Source organism: Balaenoptera musculus, chromosome 14, assembly GCF_009873245.2.
Source record: "Balaenoptera musculus isolate JJ_BM4_2016_0621 chromosome 14, mBalMus1.pri.v3, whole genome shotgun sequence".
NCBI classification, from domain to species: domain Eukaryota; kingdom Metazoa; phylum Chordata; class Mammalia; order Artiodactyla; family Balaenopteridae; genus Balaenoptera; species Balaenoptera musculus.
In genome coordinates, this window is record NC_045798.1 from 17890730 (window position 1) to 17916666 (window position 25937).

The 25937-nt window shown below is 50.9% G+C and overlaps 2 protein-coding genes across 5 annotated transcripts in view; both read right to left on the bottom strand.

The window, feature by feature from the left end:
- Positions 1–5010: 5010 nt before the first annotated feature.
- Positions 5011–16871, bottom strand: CRYBB3 (crystallin beta B3). 4 transcript variants are annotated; one of them, XM_036874230.1, is made up of 8 exons: positions 16757–16871; positions 12665–12726; positions 11951–12286; positions 10482–10576; positions 8820–8938; positions 7321–7453; positions 6516–6658; positions 5011–5321 (listed from the first exon to the last, which is right to left on the bottom strand). In XM_036874230.1, the coding sequence occupies exons 4-8, from the start codon at positions 10554–10556 to the stop codon at positions 5156–5158; spliced, it is 636 nt and encodes a 211-aa protein (XP_036730125.1). In that variant the 5' UTR covers positions 10557–10576; positions 11951–12286; positions 12665–12726; positions 16757–16871; the 3' UTR covers positions 5011–5155. The 4 variants fall into 4 exon arrangements, with proteins under 4 accessions (XP_036730125.1, XP_036730126.1, XP_036730124.1 ...); XM_036874231.1 differs by having other exon boundaries at positions 11940–12286; XM_036874229.1 differs by lacking the exons at positions 11951–12286; positions 12665–12726; positions 16757–16871 and adding an exon at positions 11435–11508.
- Positions 14322–25937, bottom strand: part of KIAA1671 (KIAA1671 ortholog) — a 186907-nt gene continuing 175291 nt past the window's right edge. The window contains 4 exon segments of the mRNA XM_036874227.1: positions 14322–19432; positions 20676–20758; positions 22975–23117; positions 25448–25572. Of these exon segments, the coding sequence (XP_036730122.1) occupies positions 20680–20758; positions 22975–23117; positions 25448–25572 (347 nt within the window). The 3' untranslated portion in view covers positions 14322–19432; positions 20676–20679.

The window sequence follows — 25937 nt, forward strand, 5'->3', positions numbered from 1 at the left end:
TAGTATGATAATCTCTGATTGCATCCCTGTTGCTGCAAATGGCATTGTTTCAGGGGTTTTTTATGGCTGAGTAGTACTCCATTGCATATATGTACCACATCTTCTTTATCCATTCATCTGTCAATGGACATTTAGGTTGTTTCCATGCCTTGGTTATTGTGAATAGTGCTGCTATGAACATAGGGATGCATGTATCTTTTTGCATTAGAGTTTTGTTGGGATATATGCCCAGGAGTGGGATTGCTGAATCATATGGTAACTCTATTTTTAGTTGAAATCACCTTCTTGATGCTACAAAGAGTACAGGCCTTGGTGTCCCCAAACACAGTTTGATCCTTAGATACAAAGGAGCCAGAGCTACAAGGAGCCTCAGAGGCCACCAAGTCGAGAACTTGTCCCTCTTTCAGCACCGACACTCCCTTCTCATGACAATTATTGTGTGACAGTCCTTTCCTGAAATAAAATTGAAACTATAACTCACCTATTACATACTTTCAGAATAAATTCATAATAAAATGTCCTAACTGTAATATATAAGAATAAATAAAATAAAATGTGTAATAATATGTATTTCAATAGATAAAGGTTTGGACAGAGTTATACCAGAATGATGTAAACAAGGAGTTAGGTATTTGTGCTACTCATAGTGGACAAGCTTGGATAAGAAGTTAATATTGAACTGAATGTGTGTTTGACGTTTTCATATGCCCATGAAGAATCTTCTTGAACATAATACAGCCAGACATGTGGATTGGCCCAGAGGTGATTTATTAGTGATGCAAACACTGCAGGCAACATCGCCACAGGTGCCATGATTCTTTCCAAAATGGGGAGGAATGCTTGGTCAAGTTCCCACCCGAGGGTAGGGAGCTGGGGTATTTATACACTAATTCCTGTTAGCTATTGGATGAGGGCTGCTCCTAGTAGGCGTTAATTCCCCAGAATACCAGCTGCCCCCCGGCACACAAGCATGCAGACGCTGGCAGCTGGAAGTGGCTCTCACTCACCACCATTTCAGGTTCTAAGGGGTATGGGAAAATACATAGCATCTGCTACCATCCAGGGGCAGATAAAAGACATCCAGGGTGAAGGCTGGGGAGAGGGGGCAGCTGGCAGCAGGAAGTGGCAGGAGGACCCCAGGAGAAGCAGGTGGGGGGGATGCATTTGCTGAGGCTCGCTAATGGTGGACCCCTAGGAGGATGCCCACAGAGTCTGCCGCCCGGCTCCCAAGAGTCCTTGGGCTGCAGTCCTGTCTCCATGAGCCCTGCTCACCCCCGGGTCCCATTCTCCCCATGAAGCCTTGTCACAGCTTGGACTCCCCAAGCCTGGCCACGGAGCCTAGGTTCCTTATTTTCTTGCTTGCTCTGGCATCCTTAGGATGACCCCCCATTACTGAGTAACTGGCAAGTCTCTCTGCTTCATACAGCCACGGAGCCCATATCTAGGGTCATCATTTTTAATGATGAGGAGGAGGAGGATGAATATTTCTAGAGCCCACACTTTATCTGTTGTTCTCATCCCTTTCTGCCAATTAATCTTACGCTAATACTCAAAACAACCTAGATAGATAGTGTTATTAACTTCATGTTACAGACGAGGTGACGGAGGCACAGAGAGGTTAAGTGACTTGCCGAAAGGCACACAGTAAGTGGTGGAGCCTGGAAAGAAACCTGGGTGATGTGGATCAAAAGCCCATCTCAGAGGGAGACGCAAGAGGGAAGAGATATGGGGATATATGTATATGTATAGCTGATTCACTTTGTTATAAAGCAGAAACTAACACACCATTGTAAAGCAATTATACTCCAATAAAGATGTTAAAAAAAAAAAAAGCCCATCTCAGGCGTACTGCCTCTAACCATTAGTCTACAAAGCCTCTCAATTAAGTAAAGTGACTTCCTGGCCCTGAACCTTGACCTTTTGTCACTGAGGGATGCCCTTGCTTCACTGTCCCTCTCAGGCTCTGCCCCTGTGTTAGATGGAATTTAAGTCTAGGTTGGAGTTAAGAGCAGCCTTTTGGGGTGCTGCAGGCCTGGGGTCAAATCTCAGCTCTGCTGCTCCCTGGCTGTGTGACCTTCGGAGTCGGCTGCCCCTCTCTGTGCTTCCGAGGCCTTTAGTGGGGTTGAATGGGATAATGCATGGGAATACTTGCAGAGAGCAAGCTCTCCTTGACACAGATGGTTATTATGGGTTTAAGGCTTTGGACAGGGTCTGTCCTGAATATGGGGGTCCAGCTGAACCCCACCTCTAGAGTTAACCCAGCTGCAGTGCCTGGGACCAAGTCTGGCCCGAGGGAGGGAGGGAGGGGGCACTGTCCCCAGTACTGCGTTGGCCTCCTTGCCTCCACTGACCCATGACCCTGGAGCCTGCCAGGGGCCTTCCTGGTGTAAACTGAGACCAGGCATGGACACCTCTTGCCCCAAACCTAGAACACAGCAGGTGCTCAATAAACAGCGGCCACCTTCACAGACAGCAGCTGCAGCAGCAGAGAAGGCTTCAACTACAGCATCAACAGCTGGTGGGCAGGCGACCTGAGCTTTGGAGATGGACATGAACTTGAGTTCTGGTCCCACCACTTAAATGTGGTGGCACTTGGGGCAATTTACTTCAGCACCCTGGGCTTCAGTATCCCTCTCTGCAAATGGAGGTCATTATCACCCATCACAGATGAGAGCTGATTCTATAAAGCAGTAGTGGGCTCGGTGACAGTAGGGGCTGGAGAGCAGTGGCTACTATTATTCTTGTTAAAATTGTCGCTGTGGCAACTGCTGTTGTTTCCTTTTCTGTGATGTCTCTGTGCCCCTGATGGATACATCAGAGTGTGCAGGGCTCAGAAACAGATGTTCTAGCATCAAAATACAGGGTTCAAACCTCGGCTCTACCACTTCCTGTCTGTGTGGCCCTGGGAAGGTGATACGGCCTCTCTGAGCCTCAGTTTCCTCATCTGTTAAATAGGATTAATAACTGTGCCTTCCAAGGTCTTCGTTAGGATTCAACGAGATGATGATGAATAAAAAGCCCTAGCACTGGGTCTGTTGTTCAGTAAGCACTGATGGATAAAGCATAACAAGGCCTCTCTCTGTGAGAGGGAGGAAGGAGTGGGTCCTGGTGGGAGGAAAGGGTGAAGAAGGGTAGGTGCTGCCGTCCCCACTTCCAGGGAGTCAACCCCTGCCTTCCACCTGCCTCCTTGCTGGGTGCCCTCACCCACCCCAGCTCCCCCCTACACACCAATGTAAGAATAATTCGAGGTGATTTCTCAGCTGTGCATATTTTTTTAAGCACACAGGCTGAAGTAACTGAAAATCGCCCCATTTTTTTAATGTCTTCCTGGGGCCCCCCCGGGCCTCCCCCATACCAGCGGCCTTTAGCCGTGGGGAGGCTGCAGGAGGCTGGGACCGACTGCAGGGGCAACAGGGGAGCAAGGTCGGAATTGGCTCCTGGAGGTGGGAGGGGTGGTCCCGGGAGGCCAGCTGTCGCCTGACTGTCAGACGGGACAGTCCCTCCTATTCCCATGGCGGGGAGGGGGGCGGAGAGCGGGCGGCAGAGGAGACTCACGTGCGCGGCCACGGTGTCCCGCCTTGGGCCGTAGGAAGCCACTGAGGCTCAGAGCAGTGATGGTCAGGGGTGGCGGGTGGGATGGGGGCTCAGCCCTTGAGCCGAGGCTGCAGAAGATCTCTGGGCAGGGGGACAGTCACCGATGCATGGAAGAGAGCGGGTCGGGGGCACCGTATCATCACGGCTCACCCGGATCTCTGCAGGAGCCTCCCAACCGGTCTCCCTGCTTCCCCCCCTTGGTCCCACCGTCTCTGCTCTGTGCCACAGCCAGAGCTCTCCTATTAAACCCAAAGACAGACGATGTCTCGCCTCGTTCAAACTCTCCGTGGCTCCCGCCCCCCGGAGAAGAGTCAAAGTTTCCCAGAGTCTGTGGAGTCCTAAATGCCGACCGTACGCCCTCTCTGATCCCCTCCCCATGTCTTACTTAACCCTCCTTGCTGTGTCTCCATCACTCAGCCGCACTCCAGCCTATGACCTTCAAGCCTGGTCTTCCTCTGCCTGGAATGTTCTCATGGGTCATTCAGGTCTGAGCTCAAATGTCACCTCCTCAGGGTTCTCTGACCGCGACCCCATCTCTCTGCATCCTTGTATCCTGCTTCCTTGTCCTTAGCCCTTCCCACCTCCTGGCATTATATTCAAACTTTACCTGTTCATTTATGTTCTGTCTCTCTCATAGAAGGTGAGCTCTGTGTGGGTGGGACTTTGCTTTGTTCACTGCTGTGACCTCAGGCCTTGAACAGGGCCTGGAATTTGTTGAATAAGTTAGTGAAAATAGAGACTGACAGAGAGATGGAGGGGGAATGATGGACAGCTGGATGGGAGAAAGGAAGGATGGATGGATTAATGGGTGAAAGGATTGAGGCAAGGATGGATGGATGGGAGGGGTGGATGGGTAGATGGATGGATGGATGGATGGATGGATGGATAGATGGATGGATGGATGGATGGATGGATGGGTGGATGGATGGATGGATGGATGGATGGATGGATGGATGGATGGGTGGGTGGATGGACAGATGGATGGACAGATGGATGGATGGATGGGCGGATGGATGGATGGAGGGAGGGACGTAAGATGGATGGATGGAGGGATGGATGGATGGGTTGATGAGAGGATAGGGGGAAGAATTGAAAGAATGGGTAGAAAGATGGGTGGGTAGAAGGAGGGATGGATAAATCAATGGACAGAAGAAAACATAGAAATATGGAAGGAAGACTAGAAGGATGGTTGGATGGACGGACTGACAGATGGAGACACAGACAGACAGACACAAAATCAGGGCAGGATGCGCGTGTGGTTCTTCCTGATAAGGACCAGAGCCTCGAGTGGGAGAACAGCTCACGGCCCTCCCTTGGGGCTCTCAGAACCCTCAAGCCCCAGCCTCCTTCATCCTGCCCCTCCCCTGGGCTCTACCTGGGGCCCGGCCCCCTCAAAAAGTGACACGGAGGAACATGGCAGGTGGGGGACCGGCCCCAGGCTTTATTGAGCAGATTCTGGGGGAGGGTGGCCAGACAGGCCCTCACCCCGGCCCTGGAGCCGCCTCTTCTTGCCCTTGCTGCCCCCCAGGGCGGGCCTGGGCCACTGGGTCCTGGGCGCCCTTCAGCTGCTGAGGAAGCAGCCCCGCTTGTGCCACTTCTGGTCGCGGATGCGGCGCACAGACTGCAGCTGTGGCTGGTTGGCGTCCCACTCGTTCCAGTGGCGGTACTCACCCTGCTCAAACACGTACTGGCGGCCGCGGTAGCCGGGGAACTCGTAACCAACCCACCTGCAGGGAGACCAAGGTCGGGGAGAGGATGGTCAGTGTCCAATCTCTTGCCTCCAGCCAGACGGAGTCTTTTGAAACCAGCGTTTGATCATGCTCTCCACCTGCCTAAATCCCTCCCTGGCTCCCCAGTGCCCCCGGGATGAACTCAAACTCCTAGTCCTGCCCACAGGATTCTTCACGCAGCATCTCTAACCTCATCTCTCATTCCCTCTTTATACCCCACACTCCAGCCTGTCTTATTCTATTCTCCCTGAACCTGCCTGTCTCTGAGCCTTTACACATGCTGTTCCTTCTGCCTGGAATGTTTGTCCTTGCCTCAACCTTATTTCATCTCCTCTTTCATTAGTATCCTTTACATATCAATTCAGATATCTCCTCCTCCAGAAAGCCCTTCCTGACACCCCCAGGCTGAATCAAGTGCCTCATCAGGACCCTCAGAGCCCCTGTACATCCCCCATCACAATTCTGATCACAACGAATTGTGAATACTATTTCCTTGTCTGTCTCCCTATAAGACTGTGAAATTCTTGAGGGAGGAATTGTATAGTTCTTGTTGCCCCCATACCCTGACCATAGGTGATAACTTAGTAAAAAGTTGTTGAATACATTATTATCAGGTAGAGGTGGCACCTTTCAAGGCCCAACCCCAGATCACAAGCCTGCAAGTGAGATAGTCACCTGGACAAAGGGATGGTGATCCTAAGATTGCATTAACAGAGACATCAAGCCTAGAAGGAGGGCGGTGATGAACCTGCTCTCCTATGTACTACTCAAGCCACACCCACATACAGGCTGGGTTCCCTGGTAAGGACAAGGATTGTGAAAAGGAAAAAAATATCTGAGTTCAAGGGCCTAGGGATGTTCAGAAAAGGAGTGAAGACTTTGATGGAGACAGGTAAGGGGGACAGATTTCACTTGGTTAAAAAAAAAGATAAAACTGTCTATAAGTCAAGGCTTCCTGGATATCCAACGGTACAGGAATGCAAGCAATTGGACATTCGCATCATGGGAGATCTTGAATGGGGCTTTGAGCAAGGTTGGTGTAGACGCACTGACTTGAGTGAAGGGCCTCCAGACCTGAAGGAGCAGGAAACGTCAGCTGTGTAGGAAATTGTGAACAAAGATTCTGTGTGGAGCCAGAGGCATGCTAACTGGAGGACAGGGCAGGGGCAAGAGTGGGATCAGGTCCCTTACGTCCCGTTGATGGCCCGGACGCTCGCCACACGGTCCTGGAAGCCGTGAGCCCAGAGGCTGGGCACGTCATCGTCCACTATCTCCATCTTGCGGCCGCCGAAAGCCGGGTTCTCAAAGAGATGCAGCTTGTGATCCGGACCATCCTGGGGGCAAGACCACGGGGTAAACCGGCTGCTCCCATGCCCAGAACAGGGGGCAGGGAGGCTCCAGGAAAGAATTAAGTCAAATAATGCCCACCCCCAGAGCTGGTCTCCTTAGGAATTTTAGAGCCAGAGAGCCGTGAGACCAAGAGGGGCCTTTCAGGTCTGGTTAAAAACTCCGTCATTGGGCTTCCCTGGTGGCGCAGTGGTTGAGAATCTGCCTGCTAATGCAGGGGACACGGGTTCGAGCCCTGGTCTGGGAAGATCCCACATGCCGCGGAGCAACTGGGCCCGTGAGCCACAGCTACTGAGCCTGCGCGTCTGGAGCCTGTGCTCCGCAACAAGAGAGGCCGCGATAATGAGAGGCCCGCGCACCGCGATGAAGAGTGGCCCCCGCTTGCCACAACTGGAGAAAGCCCTCGCACAGAAACGAAGACCCAACACAGCCAAAAATAAATATAAAAATAAATAAGACCTGGTGCAACCAAATAAAAAAAAAAAAAAAAACCTCCGTCATTTAGCAGATAGGGACACCGAGCCACAGAGAGGATGGCAGGAGATCAGAATTATTCATGTAGAATGCCAGCCAAGCCCTCAGCTGAGCTCGTGAAAGGAGCTTGCCGCACGAGCTCCAGGCATGTCCTGCTTCTGGGCGCTATACTCACGATTTGCAGAGGCCGGAGGGACAGGAGGCTGTCACTGCGGTGGCTGTTGGACCATGCGTCCCAGCGAGGATAATCCCCCTTCTCCAGCACATACTGCTCCCCGCGGAAGGCCCTGCGCTCAAATGCCAGCCACCTGCGGGAGGAAAGAGGCCTGGGTCACCTCTGCTGCCCTCGGGGAGGACCCAGCACTAGTGAGGGGGGTGCCCAAGAGCTGCTGACTTCTGACCCTGCACCTTCCCTCCAACGCTACTACTGACCCCTGGTCCTGGTATTGAGGGAGCTGCTAGAACATACTGGGAGTTGAGACTCTGAGTCAGAAAACCATCCTGGGGAAGAGTACTGAGAATCTATTTTACGTGCAGCCTCTGTGTAGGCTGCTCAGAAACATTTTATTTTATTCTTTATTTTATTTTTATTTATTTAATTTTTTTTTTTTTTTTTGGCTGCGTTGGGTCTTCGTTGCTGCGTGCGGGCTTTCTCTAGTTGCGGCGAGCGGGGGCTACTCTTCACTGTGGTGTGCGGGCTTCTCACTGCGGTGGCTTCTCTTGTTGCAGAGCACGGGCTCTAGGAGCACGGGCTCCATAGTTGTGGCTCACGGGCTCTAGAGCGCAGGCTTGGTAGTTGTGGCGCATGGGCTTAGTTTCTCCGCGGCATGTGGGATCCTCCCGGACCAGAGATCGAACCTGTGTCCCCTGCATTGGCAGGCGGATTCTTAACCACTGCACCACCAGGGAAGTCTCTCAGAAACATTTTAAATGCAATGTCTGGCACACAGTAAGTATTCCATAGACATCTCCTCCTTCTCCTCCTTCTCTTCCTCCTCCTCCTGCCCCTCCCCCTCCTCCTCTTATTTTTCTTCTTCTTACTATTATATTGTTAGTGCTATTATGACTATTATATTGTAATTATTTATGTGCATCCTTCCATTCGTTTTCACAAAAACTCTCTCTGAAGTATGTACCCTTATTATCCCATTTGACAGATGAGAAAACAGAGGCCAAGAGGGTGAAGCACCTTGCCCAGGATCACCCAAGTGGGTAGTACCAGAGCCTGGACTTTCCACCTGAAGAATTCAGGGTCCAGCTGGGACTCCTGTTTGCCACGTGGACGTGGACAGGACACGTGACCACTTTGGCCTCAGTTTCTTCATCTGTCAAGAGGGATTCAGTGATATAAAGCACATTAAAATTTAGATATTATCATCATTATTAAAACTATTAAAACTATTAAATCCCACTAGTAGGCACTGAGCTAGGTGCTGGGTGCCTTCCTCTGTTCTCTCTCCACAGCGCCCTGCTACTGACCTCAGAGATGGAGAGTTAGAAGGATTCCAAGAAAATCACAGTTCAATGTTCTTATCTTACAGGTGGGAAAACTGAGGCCAGAGATGGGAAGGGAGTTGCCTAAGGCCCCACAGCAGATCTAGAGCTTGATCCTGGACCTCCCGACTTCCAGAGGGCTCAGGGCTGTGAGGAGGGGCTCGGGGTGCAGGTACTCACGGCCCCGACTCCACTTGGATGGAGCCCACCTTCTCCAGCAGGCTTTCTGTCAGGTTGGGGCACTCGGCCGAGAGCTCGCACCGCTTGCCCTGGAAGTTCTCCATTTCGTACACGATCACCTGGAAGGGCAGCCTCCTGAGCATCCCACCGGGGCAGGGTTCCCAGCCCCAGCCTGTGTCCTGCCAGGTCCTCTTTAGGGCCTTGGAGGGAGGTACTGCCATCCGCTCCCTCAGCTCTGCCTGGTACAGGTCTGAAGCCAGCACTGCCACAGGTCTGCCCTGCCCCCTGGTGGCCATGGAGGGGAACACCTCCAGGAACCCCCTATTAATCCAGGGACTGCAATTCTGGTATCTGGCCGGAGGCAGTGCAAAATCAAGTAAAGCAAAATGACCAAAATAACCAGAGGGATAAGTGTAGGGAAATGAAGCCGCTGTGGTTAGGAGGGACTGTGGGCCCCCTTCTAAGCTTTTCAAGAGAAGCCAGAAATCTGTAATTTCCTTAATGTGAAATTTCTCCATTTAAAAAGTCTTGCTCAGGACAAATAAAACTCCAGTTTGCAACAGTTGACCTTCACCTGTCCCTATACCCCAGAGGAAGTGGTTGCAAAGGCAGAGGAAGGTTTTGCCTCTTTCACCCGCCTAGAAGCACAAACTGTCTTTGTAGCAGGTCCCTGGGGAACATTGGCTCTGGTCATTTTATACAAGGGTCAAGGGAGGCTCAGAAAGCGTCCTTGCGGCAGCAAGTTAAGTGGAGGCATGGATTCAATAAGCCAGCTGGCTCTTTTCTCCCGAGCACTGGCGTGGTCAGGGGAAAGCCAAATGCCAAAAGGAGCCAGGAAGGGCCGGCAGTGATACCCTCGTCTCTGGTGCGCGGCTGCCTCTGGGCAGCTCTCCCCAGGGGAAAGCTGGGGGTCCACAGGGCAAGGCTGATTCACCCACGAACCAGGCCCACAGCCAGGCAGGCCTCTTTGCTGCTCTTCCCCTCCCGGTGTGCACCCTTCCGGTTAAAGCTCCCAGTTATCTCCTTAGTCAATTCATTCCCGGACCCCATCTCAAATTAAAGCCCCCGCGATAGCTTAGAAAGGACAGAGCCGGGACTTCCCTGGCGGTCCAGTGGTTAAGACTCCGCGCTTCCAATGCAGGGGGCGCGGGTTCGATCCCTGGTCAAGGAACTAAGATCCCACATGCCACGCAGCACGGCCAAAAACTAAAAAAAAAAAAAAAAAATGACAGAGCCAACAAATCCCAGCTCTCAGATTCCTCCGTTAGCTGGCCATGGTAATGGCACATGCATTGAGCTCTCACACTGAGAAGTGTGGGTACCACCCCATTTTAAAGATGGGGCTGTTGAGTTCCAGAGAGGGCCAGGGACCGGACCAAGGTCAGGCAGGAGAGTCAGCGCCGTGTCTCCCGAAACCCGCACTGAGACTGGCAGGGTGCGCGTGACCAGTTCCATTTTGCAGACAAGGACACAGAAGAGGAAAGATGGGGCAGAACCATGAAGCGGATTTATCGCAGGCCGGGGAGATGTGCTCGTGGTCCAAGCTGGCCGGAAGGGCTGCGGCTCCTTTCTGGAGAGAGGCTGCCTGGCCAGGAGGCTGACCCCGAGGACCAAGAGCAGCCCTGGGCCCAGAGCCCCCGGGACCCCCTCCCTGCCCGGTACCTTGTAGACGCCCCCGAGGCCTCCGTGGCTCTTGCCGGCGGCAGCCTGTTCCGGCGCGCTGTGCTGCTCCGCCATCGCCCCAGGAACACCTGTGGCTTCAAAGGCAAAAGAGTCACCAGGTGCACCTGGGCAAAACCAGGTGTTGACGTGATTGGAGTCGAGGCTGAGCTACAGAACTTGGCTGCCTCCAAGATGTGGTCATTGCTCACAACCTACATGTGGTCATTCAGTCATTCAGCAAACATCCCCTTGGCATCCACTATGGACCACAGGCACCGGGACAGTCAGGATCCCCATTTTACAGAGGGCAATCCCGACGCCCAGTGAGCTGGGGCTGGGACTGGGCTCCAAAGCGCGTGCCCTTCCCCCACACCCGGAGCTCTGTGCGGACACAGCACCTCCAGACCCTGCTCAGAGGGTGGGCGTTGCCGGGGTTTCCTCTACAGGAATCTCTCCTGCCTCTGCACCCCAAGCAGTATAGTCTTTTGTTCACTGACTCCTTCACTTGCCAAAGATTCTGTGAGAACCCAGTTGGTGCCTGGCCCTGTGCTGGGTGATGGAGAGGAAGAGGAGACCACAGACTGGTGGGAGATGGACAGACAGACAGACATCTAGAGAAAGCATGATGCCGGACCAGGTCCTGGGACACCGGCTCCAGTCCAGTTTCTCTGCATTCACTTATTCATTTCATATGCATTTATGGAGCACTTACTTTGTTCCAGCCACTTAAAGAGACACAGACACAAACAGACAGACAGCTCCCCTTCATCCCTAGGGACGTGCCACACACCACTGGGCCTGCATTCGTCACATGGAAGGATTCTCTTGATGCCGCACACACAGACACATAGGACTGTTCTCCTGCTTATCAGCACATGCACAGGTGCACACACACACACACACACACACACACACACAAGCTCCCGTGGTCATTGTACACAGTCACTTCCCACCTGTTGCACAAACACAGCCCCTCTCTCTCTTGCACACACACATGCCCATTTCAGACATCCACAGTGGTCCAGAAGGCACCTCAGCTACACCCCACGTTCCTGGAAGTAGATGGGCTGCGTGGCCCATATACTCAGGACACAGGCCCAGGGATGCATAGCCTGCGGGCTGTCTGTCTGCCTGTGTCCAGCCTCAGCAGAAAACAGGGCCTGGTCCAGCTCGTGGAAGTCCAGCTCACGAAGGATTCTCAGCAGATGTGGCAGCCCCCCAGTTTGCCCACTCCCCCTCCTCAGCGGTGCTCAGTCTTTGTAGGCCCCCTGCCCTAAGCTCACAGCCAAGCGCTCAACCCTGCCCACCACCCCCCGACACCAGCTGGCTTGGTGCCTGCCCTGCGTCCTCCCTCTCGGCTCCAGCCCTCATGTGGATCCCCGGTTGGTGCAGGGGGCCAGCTGTGCACGCCCCCCGGAGACCACCAAGGTCCGGGCCTGCCTCTCTCTCCCCGCATACCCAGAATGAACCTGTTGCAGTCGCCTTGAGAAGAGCAGAAGGGCCGATGCCGTCTGCAGACTCAGTCTGCTTCTGCAGGGACCGTCCTATTTATGGGCGTTTTCTGACAGCCCAGCACATCCTGGCTTGCTGAGGCAGCGCGCTGTCCACCTGATTCTGTGCGGGCCACTTCACCCCAATAGCAGGCCCAGGGAGGCCCTCAGCCGTGGCCTCTGATGACTTCCTGGGGGCAGACGGACTGCATCAGCTTTGTGGGAAGCCCGGCAGCACCAGGCAGGGGGCATCGGGATGTAAAGATCTCAGTGTCCTCAACTTCCTTCCTTCGGCTTCTCAGCTCCACCATCTTCCTATTGGGGTGCATGACATCCTTGGAATGGCTCCAGTTCTTAAAGTGAGGGGTCCCAGAATCTCTCAATTTTCCCATGTGCCATGTGGCCTAAATTTTAAGTCAGATCACCCTGAACATACCCTCCAAGGTGGGTGTAAATCCATCCAAACATTTCCACGAGATGTGGTAACAGACCCAACAAAGATTCATTTTCGTTATACATTTCGTTATACATTGACGAATAACAGTGACCATTTATTGAAGACCTACTATGTGCATGGCACTGGGCCAGCTTCATGAGCAGTATGTTCGATCCTCACGCAGCCCTCTTTAGGGGAGGAATTATGATCTCCACCTTATAGAGGGGGAAATAGTTCAGAGATGTGGAGTCACTCACCCAGGGTCACACAGCAGAGAGGAGGAGAAGAGGTTGGCCTCCTCCAGGGCCCAGCTCTTAGCCTAAATAGAAATAAAGATGATCATGATAGTCCCTTTATTTATGACTAAAAAAAAAAAAGATCCATGCATTTTGTGTGTGTGCCTAACAAAGTATAATTTTGCCTGTGATAGCTACAGAATTTCCTAGCTTTTCGAAAGTTTGCCTTAAGCTACTTTGCTTTTATGAAAGACCTACATTAGTACCTGTTTTTTTAACGGAAAGAAATCCAGAGAATTTTTGCTTTTACAAAAAAAGGGTGAAAAACAAAAATCACGTTTGGTGTTCATTTTATAACGAGCCATGACAGTGGCGAGGTGAGCCCCAAGCAGCGAGTGGTGCCACCAAGTGCCTTCCATGGGAACCACACTCAGTATCTCAGCGTCAAGCGGCCAGAGCTTTGAACTGTGTCTGAGAGCATCTGTGCTTTATCTCCATTTCTTCTGTGCATCTGTGAGCAAGATGTGTCCTCAGGTAATTGCTTCTTCAATTTATGCCATTGCGGCTTAGGAAAGGTTTCAGAGGAACGCTCTACTTTCGGATAGTGGAGGGGAACTGTATTTAATGATTGCAGAATGAATAAAATAATGAGGGCAAAGGGGTAAATTGTTAACCAAGAGGGTTTTCTTTTGTTGTTGTTTTTAGCTAACATTCTCAAGTCAGCATAAAACCCAGCCTCCTTGCATCCCTGGAGATGTGGGTGACAGCTGGGCTCTGGAAACAGGTGGACTTGTGTGACCTTGGGGGAGTGAATGAAGGTCAGAATCACAGTCTCCTCATCTGTAAATAGAGAAGCTTCTCTCTCCTCGAGCCATTGAGAGATCACGAGAGCAAAACACTCAGCACAGCGTTACCTTCTAGCTTTTAATCACTGAGGATCCTGCCTACTGTTGACAGTTCAAACCAAGAGGCTGCTTCCTGCTGGTGCTCATGGAAAGCAGAGTTGGTCTCAACCCCTTAACCTGGGATGCAGCCGCCACCTGCTGCGGATATAAGGGGGAAGACAGAGGTGCGACAGCCTATCAGGCCTGACTCCCCAACCCCCATCAGTTCCTTTAGGATCCTGAAGACCTACTATACGCCCAGATTTCCTGGGCCACATTTCTTTAACCTAGAGTTCTCAATCTTGGCCCTATTGCCATTTGGGGCCAGGTCATTCTGTGCGATGGGGTGGGAGGGCTGTCCTGCACAGTGTACAACGCTGAGCAGCAACCCTGGCCTCCACCCACTAGATGCCAGTAGCGCCTCCCTTCCCTCCTTGTGATAACTAAAACAACATCTCCTGTCATTGCCAGATGTCGTGCGGGGGACACAATCCACCCAGCTGAGAGCCACTGCCTTTAACTTTTGCCCACTGTTATCGCTGTCACCACCCCCATTCTGCAGAACCGTGAGGGTTCAGAGATACCCCACAGCCAGGAGGAGGCCGAATGAGGACCCACCCCCACGTCGAATGGAGATCCTGCTTTGTCTCCATCGGCCCCCTTTCCCAGGACCCCTGCTGCGCCCTCCCGCTGTCTGGCCCCCCAGCTCGGCACAGCGGAGAGACTGACTCAGCTGGGGACAGGCATGCATGCATGGGGGAGTCCATTCATTCACACACCGACACGCTGACGTCTCCAGTGCAGCTCGCGTCAAAGCTTTATTTGCTGTTTTCAGAGTCTGAATGCAACGTCTTTGTACATGCAAAGGTCATTTTTGTTTTAGGGCAGTCGACCAGATTCCCAACTGCTCTGCTGTGCGTATGAAACCTCTTTACAGTTACAAAATAGAAAAGCACTGGTAGACATCCAATACTCTGTGAGGTCCGGGAAGCCCCGTTTGTTTTGATGTTAAAAATATAGGTTTTTCTAGATGAATTCTCAGTCACACAATTAGAGATCATTTCTGGGACTGGATAAAGTGCCGGTCGACCACCTTCTGTTCAGAACTCCTGGAGCCTGTGAATTCATAAGGCAACTGCAAGGACACCAACTGGCCGGACGCTTCAACTTTCCTGCACACAGGACTCGAGTTCCTTTTCGATCGTGACTCAAATATCGGAGGAAAGGACCCAGAAGAAAGGTTAGGAAAATACATAGCGTACGTATATATACTTCCACTCCCCCCTCCATCTTACAAAGCATTTTGAGGATCATAATCGTCTGGGAAGTGCAGGACTTGTAGGATGTTGGTATGGTTTAGGAAACGACACAGTACAAAATATCTTCAGTAACACAACAGATGACTTTTATGAGCCCCGTATTTACAGGATCTATAAGGCTATGTGGAATGAGATCATTCTTTAGACAACGGCATCACGTTTTTTTTTTTTAGCAGGCGTGACGCCACCGGAGATTGTTAAAACAGTGCCAGGCTGATTCATGGGAGGAGATGGTGTGGTGCCAGCTGTGAGGGTGACTGTTTAAGGAGATTCTGGGAGGGCAACAGGGAGCGGCTGAGAGGTTACCTTGCTGGAAATCTCAGGCTGACTTTCCAGGAACCTGGCTTTCTGGCCCCCTCCCTGCAGGAACCAACCTAGACAAAAGAAAGAAATCTCTAGAGGGATGATGGGGGCCAAAGGAGATACAGACCAAGACCCAGCACATTCATGCCTACTGGTTTTCTATGCAGTTCTATGTTTCCAGACCCTCGACTTGCCGAGAATTCCAACAGGGTAACTCCTGGCAGCTTCTCAGCACAGGGCTCAGATCCATCACTCCCTAAGGGGGTGGGGCCCAAGGTGGACCCCCTTCCAGATGTGGGGCAGGTCCGCTCTCCCTTAAGTGGCTCCCTCCTACCCCATGGAATCATGATGCCATGGGGCTCTTTTTTTTGCTTTCCTATTTTATCACATGTTGGAGGAGGAAAGGCACAGTCGGAGGCTATAGAAGTATTCTCCATTACTGTAGTGACTCGCCACGGCATAAATTGGAGGGGGCGCAATTCCCGGTGGATAGAGCTTTTCTCCCACCTCCCTGCAGACCTCACCCTGAAATGCTAGTTTACACAAAGACAACCATCATCTAGCTTCCTGTATTAAGGGACAGGGCTGTGTGGGAGGGACCACAGGGATGGAGGAGGAGAGAGGGAGCGGCTGGCTTGAGAGTCCTCTCCTTGGGTGGGACACTGTCTTCCATGCAGGCCCACGTCACCTTTAAGCAAGCATTTTGTTTTGGAGGTGATCCAATGACACATCTGTGGGTTTTTAGCTTTGTAATGACGCCTAGCTCCTGGGGCAGTCTGGGGGTATCGTGATGAAACATGTAAATGGACAAGGCAGCTGTCAGCGCCAGGTGGGAGCAGCTGAGGTCTCCTTCAGGGAAATCATGCCTAAGGTTTTTCCAAATCCCCTGCACAGCCTCTAAGGTTGAAGACCTCAGGCTCACCTCTATTCCGATACCTAGAGTTGGCCTCACTTCTTCCTGGGAAGCACAAGGGAAAACACATTCGTCTGAAAGCACGTGACTTTGCTTGTCCCCTGCAAAACCTCCCCATCTGATTGTCCTTTCCCTGAATCCCGACAACATGAGGCCGTCAGGCCAGCATCACTCAAAGCCCCCAACATCCTAAACTCCACTGGAGTTTAGTGAGGCTTCTCTTCCACTGGAGCTTCTCTGGTGGTACTGAGAGATTCTCCACAACACTGCTTTTTGAGGCCTCGCCATGGAATTTTACAGGCCAAAGGCTTCTGTCACATTAGGCAAGAGACCATGAAGAAGGGGATCTACTGGAGGGGAGAAAGATATGGACTTATCAAAAGACCAGCTCTCAAAATGCTGATGTGCAAAGGGGGTGTGGGGGGATGGAGGGGGAGAGAGAGAGTGAGAGAGAGGATACTTTAAAAAATCACCTATCTATCCATCTTATTTTTGATGCATTCCGTATAAAACTCTCATTTAAAGAAAGCCAAAGGCCCAGGGGAGGAGGGCTGGATGAGGACGGGTGACCTGATTGCATACAAATGATTAAGGCATATTAAGTTAGTTTAAAAGGAGACAGATTTCCAAAGGTGGCTCCAGGCAAACTCAAGAAACTAGCATACAACCCCTTGCTTAGCCCCCAAGAGCTCACCTGGTTTAGAAAGAGGAGAAATAAATAACCCATTTGCCTGGCTATCTGCAAAGGCTTTAAGCATCAGTTGCTGCAGACTTCATTGTACTGATCATAGCGGGAGCCAGGGGTCACGGGAGCCTGCCCTGAGTAGGCTGCTCCTGACGCACTGTGACTGCTCAACGGTGAGGGGATGAGGCTGCTGTAGTCAGTTTCAAGGGGTGGACTCTGTATGTCCTCGTCACCAAGGAATTCCATGGATTTCTACTTCCAATCCAGGTGTGGGAGGTTAGGTAGAAGACCTCCAGGTCAATCTTGTTTTCAAGTGTTTTGCTTTCCTGTTGGGTATGCATGGGATGAAACGTGACTAATTCAAAACTGAGAGTTCTGCATGGTGAGTAGCGCTATACTGACTGAACAGAGCAAGTCGCTTCCTACAGCCTAAGATGGTACCAAGGGGCCTTCCCACCTCGAGAAAGGCAAAGAAAGACAGCAGCCGAGAAAAGACATCAGGGTCAAAGCACACTAGGAGTGTCTTTTAAAGAGGACCTACTGACCTGGACACTACAGCAAAATTGAAATAAAACATGAACTGGATCTTTAAAGAGTAAGAAAGAAAAATCAACTGAAGCAGTTCCTGAAAGGATTAAATCCCCAAATGGCCAGAGAGAACGGACTGACTGCAAACTCAGGGAATGAAGAGAATACAAACTATGATCAAGCAGGACCAAATCTCCAGACACACATGCATGAGGTTTCCAGATGCACAAGGTTGCCCGAGTGACAGGCTCCAACAACCGCCCATCCAGTAGCCGAAGCTCAGCCAACAGGACTCAGGGAGGGAGGGCCTCTCACCCCCACCTCGGTCACTGTCCATGGTGCTGAACCACAACCCCTCTCGGGCCCGGGTGTTTGTTTTAACCTGCAGAGACGGGATTGGTCTCCATCCTGCCATACCCAAGAGAGGGAAGAGGTGGTAAAGGGAGATAAGGGAGGAAGAAGATCTGAAGAGACAAATAGAGACTGAAGGAGGGGTGGCCAGGGAGAAGGGAAGCAGGTTTTGACACCATTTGCAAAGAATGGATTTATTAGGAGAGACTTTCACCTCTTGGGAAGTCCATTGCTGAGCAAAGATCCATTAAGAAGCTCAGCCCCAGTGCCCCTCAGCAATCACAGGCTGCCCTGTGAACTGCCCAAGCAACTCTCTCACACATGGGCATCTCCCGGGCAAGGTTGGCACAAAGTTTATGGCAACTCCAGACACGGCGGTGGGCCGGCTATCTCTGGGATGACTGCTGGAGCCTTGGGCTTAAGAGGTGGAGGAGGCTGGTGTGGAGGATTTCCAAAAAAAATGACAGAGTAGACATGACTGGAGACCCCAGAGGTCTTGGAGATTCCTGGGAATGAGCTTAGAGTTGCCAAGAAAAAAAGAGGCAAGGCAAGCCTATACTTGGTTACCTAGCGTCTAGCAAGTCTGTCCAGAGTTCCTGGGCTGGGGGTCGGAGGGACTCCCCTCCAGAGAAGGGCTTTCAGCAAGACCCTCACTTCCTGCATTTGGACCTAGAAAAAGCACCTGGTCAGGTAGAATTGGGGGGAGGTTGGGTAGAAAGAAGAGGTGAGAAGAAACAAAAAGGACCCCTCATTCATCGTTTGTCCTGAGACCAACTGGGAATGGATCTTTTATGCCAGCAGCTCAGGTCGTGTTCAGAAAGGGACTTTGGAGAAAAAGCCTCTTGGGTGGGTCTGATGTTTGGGAGGGAAAGGCACTGCCATTTGGGCTGCAGTTTTTTGAACCTTGAGGCCAAGGGACAAAGGTCACCCTACAGAAATCAGAGCTCGAATGAATAGGAACCAGGAAAATGTACACCAGGGTGACAATTAGAATTTTTAAAAAGCTTGGGGTAGGGATAAGATAACCTGAGATGATTGGATACTTCAAGCAAACTATTCACACGCCTCTCCTCCTGTTCTTTAACATAAAAACATATATACATATCAAAATTCAAAGAAAGTTGGCTGGATTATTGCTTTATCGCCTTCTAAAGCAAACAAAACGTGATGTACAATGGAACAGGCAAGCTCTGCACACAGCCCCACTGGGAGGATAAATACACTTGAAAGAATGAGGGTGGGTGTGTTTAAAGATCAGAACCGCTGATTCTTCGAGAGGGAGAAGGAATTCGCCAAAGGAGCAATCAAAGCCCCCAACCCGGTGGTACTGCTGGGACCACAGTTACAGCAGGAAATATATGGTTTCATCTTCCTTGGAAATGTCCTTTCAAAAAAAGACCAGCCCTGGGTGGGGGTCAGGGGGAAGAGGTGCTTTCACGACTCAGACCCAGGGGAGACGGTCCAGCCTTACATCCATGTTCCTGGAGCTGCTGCAGGGGGTTAAAATGGGTAGAAATGCACATTTTTACATTAAACAAAACAAAACAGAACCACCAGCATGGACATTTCTGGGCCGCCTGGCTTCCTTCCCAGCCTGAAGTGCTGTCTGGGGAGACGGAGCACGTGCCCCGATCTGTCCGGGAGAGCCTGCGGTGAGGGGGGGGGGCCTTGCGCAGCCTTCTCCACCCGACAGACCGACCGACCGGAAGGGCCCAGGTGTGTGCAGGAAGCAACGGCAGCAGCGGGACCTCGTCTTCGGGTACTGACAGTTAAGGCTTGTTCATTAGACGTGGCAGTGCCCCCTGTCTGGAGAGGAAGGGACAGTCCTGGTGTCAGCAGGGGGAACGTGAGACGCCATTTCTCCCCATCATCGAGCCCTAAACACTTTTCTGGTGCTCCCCAAGACGGCCACCCCACAAGCTACAGGCCAGGAAAGACGACTTTTTATTAAAAAAAATTATTTTGAGGGGTGGGATGGGGAAGGCGGCGGGCGGCTGGATCTGATGGAATGAACGTGAAATTTAGGGTCAGGTCAGGGTGCCAGCATCGGTGTCCTCAAATGGATGGCCGGAAGCTTAACTGAGATATCGTGGGTGCAGCACTGAGCACCAAATAAACACAGGCTCTGATCCCTTATGAGAAATCCTAGAGCATAGATTTATCGGGGAATTTAGAAATTTTGAGTTTATTAGATACATATATACAGACATATATATGCTTATATGTAAATATTATGTAACATATAATACATACGTACATTATGCAACACCCCCATAATTAAGCACATAATATGTTTGCAGTATTATGTATGGATATTCATATAAAATGGGGAAAACAGAGTCTAAATAGTATTTTATCCATGCAGGTCAGGTTTTGTCACTAAATGAGGGATGGAGATGCTTTGTTTTGCGAGCTTCCTGGATTTCAGGTTTGTGGAGAAGGGGTGGTGGGTCTCCTGTGCTGCTCAGAGCAGCGCTGACTCTGATGGAGCAAGAGCCATGTGTTCCTCCCCCATGGACTTCCGGTCCATTCTCAGGGAGCCCTCTGGACCGCTCAGCAACACGGGCGCTGCTACCCCATTTTACAGATGGACAAACTAAAGTTCAAGAAGTTAAATCATTTGAGGCCCACACTAGGGCATATCTAATCGTTCGATTTTTTAATTTCTTTCTTTTTTTCAAATTAATTTTTAATTATACAGGTTGTATAGGCATGTAGAAATTGGGGACATTTCAGACTAAGCTGTCCTGCCCGTTCAATTTATAAAGGGGGCCTGAGATGCAGTGAGAAGGGCTGGCCAAGGGCATGAGACCAGAGTCCATACCCTTTCCACCTACCCCAGGCCGTCCAACTGTGTTTTTTTTTCGCTAAGAAGAAGCAGATCATTGCCACCCTCTTTACGGGAACCCAAAACACCCTCAACCACGTTTTCCCTTCTCTTTTCCAGGGTACAGCGTCCCAAGTCTCTGAGCCTTTGCCTCCCGGCCCAAGTTCCCTGCTCCTCGGATTGGAGGCTCTGTCCGGGTCTCCCCTCCAGAGCCCCTCATACCTGCTCAAGCTTGATTTTCATACAAGCTTTGCCTCTTCTTGGATTTCAGCTCCTTTAGCCACTGGGGAGAGGGCTCTTCCAATCTGAAACAGCAAAGGCAGTGGGAGTCAAGAGTGAGCCTGACCGAGGACTCCCTGAGGGACCCAATTCTCCTGCCGCGTGTGGGTGGGGGCTGAGCCACATTCGCAGGCAGCAAAGATGCCCATGTCGACATGATTGAAACAGGAATTAACCAAAGTGCTCCAAAATGAAGAATGTTAGATAAATCATGGTACATCCATTCTGTGAAATAATCTGCAGCAGAAAGTCATGCTTACGTAAAATTATTTCCATCCATCCATTTGCCACCCAAATATCCATTCATCCTTCCATCTCTCTACCCAGGTACATGCCCATAAGGGTTAATTCTGTGTGTCAACTTGGCTAGGCCACAGTGCCCAGCTGTTTGGTCAGACATTATACTAGCTATTTCAGTGAAGGTATTTTACTTTATTTTTTAGATGAGATTAATATTTAAACCAGTTGTCTCTGAATAAAGCAGATTACCCTCCATAACACGGGTGGGCCTCATCCAATCAGTCGAAGGCGTTAATTGAAAAAGACCAACCTCCCCAGAAGAAGAGGGAATTCTGCCAAGATACTGCCTTTGGCACTTGAACTGCAACACCAGCTCCTCCCCAGGTCTCCAGCCTGCCTGTCTACCCTGCAGAATTTGGACTTGTCAGCGTCCACAATCGTGAAAACAAATTCCTTAAAATAAATCTTTCTCTCTCTCTCTCTCTCTCTCTCTCTCCCTGTGTATACATACTATTGTTATGTTTCTTTGGAGAACCCTGACTAAAACAATGCCTGTAAGACATAGATAGATAGATGATAGATAGATAGATAGATAGATAGATCGATCTTATGTTTACTGAATAATAACAATAATTATTTGGGGGAGGTACGATTTGTTTTAACTTTTTTTAAAATTGAAGAACACACATCCAGAAATCACTCAGATCACAAGCACACAGCTCAATGAATTTTCTCAAAGTGAATTCACTTGAGTCATCACCATCCAAATGATAACATTTTCGAGTGTCTTATTTTTTACTTTCTTCTTTACGTATTTTTCTCTGTTTCTCAGAATGGCTTGTAATGAGAACACATCATTTTAACAAGAACAATGAAGTCAAACAAAAACATCTGAAAATTTTTTAAAGAAAAAGAAATCATACTTATGAAGACTTTAATGGCTATGGGAGAATCGTCACATGAAACATGTAACCAGAAAAGAAGCTATATATATTGTATGTTGTAATCTTGACTACATTTAAAAAGAATGGAAGGAGAAAGGCCCAAACGTCACTATGGTAGTCTTCTGGCGGGGGGGGCGGAGGGGGCGGGGTATCAGATCGTGGGTGATTTTCTTCCCTGCTTTATACTCATTTTATATTTTCTACAATTTCTAAGGTGAGCATGTACTACTTTTATAATCAAACACATGTACACACAAGACCTGACTTCTGTTGATCTCAGAGAAAGCTCCTGACTCCACATTCCTGGAGGGCTCAGGGACATTGCTGACCTGGCTGGGGGTGGGGTGGGGGTCTGCGAGGAAAGAGAGGTCCCCTGGGCAGACAGGGGTCTGAGTACCCCAAGCAAGGCTTGCCTGATGGTGGAGGCTCAAAACCAGGCCTCCTGGTCTGGGGGTCCCTCCAGCCCTGGAGAAACACTGGTGCCCTCAGCTGACTCCAGAGCAATTCTGGCATCTGCAGAGCAAGAGAGGTACCATCTCTGCCTCAGCCTGTCTCTCCCTCTCATCCTCTTGCTTTCCTGCTTCCCACGGCCCACTCTGTGCTCCAATAACATGCACAGCCTACAGCGCCCAGTTCTACCAGGCCTCTGGACCTTTGCATGTGCTGTGACTTCGGCCACCTCTTTTGTCTGCCATGACCCAGCTCGGGCATCCCCTCCTCTTGGAAGCCTTTTCCACAGCCTTCCTCCTCAAGTCTGGGTTCTGAACTCTTCTCCTGCCTTCCTCTATCACCGGGGTCAGATAGTAAGTATTTTTGACTTTGCAGGTTATAGGGTGTCTGTGTCAATGTGTCAGGTCTGCAGTTGCATCAGGAAAGCAGCCGCAGACAATCCTTAAATGACGGCTGTGTGCCAATAAAACTTTATTTACAAACACAGACAGTGGGCTGACTGGACCTGTGGGCTGTAGTTGGCCAAGCCCTGCTCCATCATAGCTCTGCTATTACGATAACCGTATCATGAATCATCCCTAACCTTCATGTGTTAGCAACACTCTCACCTCTCGTCCTTCTCCACGCTGGAGGGCAGCACGCGACTGCCCAGCACCCCAGGCTGGAAGGGGGACTTGGGGGTCTTGGGCTGGGGGGCCCAGCTGGGGGTATCGCTGGGACTGTCCATCTCTGGCCTCTTGTGCAGCTGAGCCTGGGGAGAGAAGACAGGGGTGGAGTCTGTAACCCGCCCTTGGTCTGGGGAAGGGTCCCATCCTACGGCACTGTCACTGCATGGAGACAGCAGGGCTCCCAGCATCTGAACGGACTCAGACAGCAGACTCAGGGGTGGGGGAGATGCTGCCTGACCGTGGAGGCCAAGAAAAATCAGAGGTCAGGCTTGTAGTCCAAGAGGCCACCCTTGACCACTGGGATCAAACAACCATGAAAAATCCACACAATCACATTATCTTTGGCTGAAAAGCCACCATGTGTGGTGTCCTCATCACAGGACGCTCCATCTCCTTTAGTTTCCTGAGAACCCCGAGATGGAGACAAGAGATGCATCTTACAGCTGAGGTCCGGCTCTTTTAAGCTCTTCGCTCCTGTGAATATGAGTAAGTGAGGTTTCTGACTATCAGATTTGCACAGGGAAAAGGCAGGGTGGATTCCCACCGTTTTTGGAGGGCACGCAGGGAATGGGATGGCTTGGAATGGTGTGCCCAGAATTCCTTTGGGGGCTGTGGGGGGGTATGATGGTGGCAGGTGGCATCTGTCTCCAAGTCAGTGCTGGCGGAGCCCCCAGCAATAGTGGTCATCACCGTCGTCGGCCCTGCAACTTCTGTGCGCTGGGCATCCAGCGTCTGGACTCCACCAGGCGTAAGTTATATGACACACGTTTCCAGGGTGGAGACTGGCTTTCTCTATTTTATAGAGGAGTAGCCTAAAGGTCAAAGGTTGAGCAGTTGGCCCAAAGTCACATGGGTTTCAACAACTAGGATTCGTCCTAGGTCTGCCCAATTCCAACTCCAGGGCTCTTTCGAGAAAAAGCCTGGCAGCCTCCCTAGGGCCTCTGCTCCCTCATGTAAGCAGGGCCTTTCTCTGCCCCCTGTGTTAGGCTGCCCTGTAAGGCAGCCTTTGTTCCGATGCTTCAAAAAAGAAGTCAGAAAACCTCTGGCCCAGGACAGTTGCTGCAAGACATTCATGTTTTGAAGGCCTGTAAAATGAATTACAGGGGCAAGTATGCATCCGCTGTTTATCAACTTTTTTTTTTTTTTTTAATAAATTTATTTATTTATTTATTTATTTATGGCTGTGTTGGGTCTTCGTTTCTGTGCGAGGGCTTTCTCTAGTTGTGGCAAGTGGGGGCCACTCTTCATTGCGGTGCGCGGGCCTCTCACTGTCGTGGCCTCTCTTGTTGCGGAGCACAGGCTCCAGACGCACAGGCTCAGTAGTTGTGGCTCATGGGCTTAGTTGCTCCGCGGCATGTGGGATCTTCCCAGACCAGGGCTCGAACCCGTGTCCCCTGCATTGGCAGGCGGATTCTTAACCACTGTGCCACCAGGGAAGCCCTGTTTATCAACTTTTTATTCTTGCCAGAAATGACATGAAAAGCAAAGCTGCCATCTACTGAAGGAGTGGCAAGTTCACAGCCCCTAACAGGAGGCTCCCTGGCCACACGGAGTGTGGGGTTGAGAAATTCCACAAACAACCTAGGCTTCTTTGTCTTGATTTCTTCTTCAGTAAAATGGGAGTAAAGAGCTACCTTTTTTAGGGTTGCTGGGGACATAAGGCGAGTTTGCAAGCACATGGTGCCTGGGGATAAAAGAGGCCCCTCTCTCGCTTGCATTAAGTACCGCTGCCTCCCAGGACCTGTGAGATGCTCGGTGGAGCTGAGGGTGGGGAGACAGCCCAGCCCTGCCCTCAGGATTCCACAGTCCAACTGGGATTGCGGTGCTATTTAAGACAGATTAATGTGGTTCCAATGCTGACTTCTCACATTGTTTGGAATCAAAATAATCATTTTATGTGCCTCCCACCCCTAGCACACCAGATTCCTCAAGAACAGAAGCCTGGGCTAGTTCACTCCTGTTTCCCAGACATCCAGCACTGGGCCTGATGCCTAAGGTGGACTGTTAACCCATTTTACAGATGAGCACATGGAGGCTTAGCTGGAAGACTAAACTGAGCAGCAAGTGTGGGGGCTGGAGGAAGAAAGCGGAGATTCAGAAACACAGGATTACCGGAGAAATCCAAATAAATCAGTAGTATTGTTCATAGCACCGGGCCAAGGCCGATGTCCTGGTCTTGATAATGTACCATGGCCACGGGATGCTTTAGCACTGGGGGAAGCTGGGTGAGGAGGGGTACACGGGAAGTCTCTCATACTAGTTTTGCAACTTCTCATGAATCTTCAACTATTTCAAAAATTAGACAGAGAGGGAGGAAGACAGGAAGGAAGGAAGGAGGGAGGAGGGTGAGAAACATGGGCCTGTCTGTTTTGCTGCCACAGGTAAGCATAGCTCTGGGCATGAAGTCTGGTACCTTCAGCGCTGCCGGGTCCATGCCTGGAAACACGGGCATCCTCTGGGGTCGGCTGATGGGCGTCCTCTCAGCTCTGGGTGTCTTCTCCTCCTCATCTGACTCTTCCTTCCTGGGGGATTTCTCCTCTGTTGCAAAGAAAAGGGTACTGAAGTCACTGGCAGCCTCCATTCTGAGATTTTGCTTCTCCTTAAAACTCTTCCATGGCTCTCCATCTACAGATCAAGTCTAACTCCTTAGCAAGGAATCACAACTCTCCACGAACTGGCCCTGCCTTTCTAGCTTGATTCCTGCTATTTCTAGCTTGGGAAACACTGAACCGCTTAGAGAGACGACCCGCCCCTGCCCCCGCCACACCCATGGAATGTTCTTTCCACACCTCTGCCCCTTTGATCCTGTTGATATTTCCAACTGGAATACCCTCCCCTGGCTAATTCCTATCTGTTCTTTAGGATTCAGCTCAAGGTTTGACACAGAATGTGGCCAAAGAAGT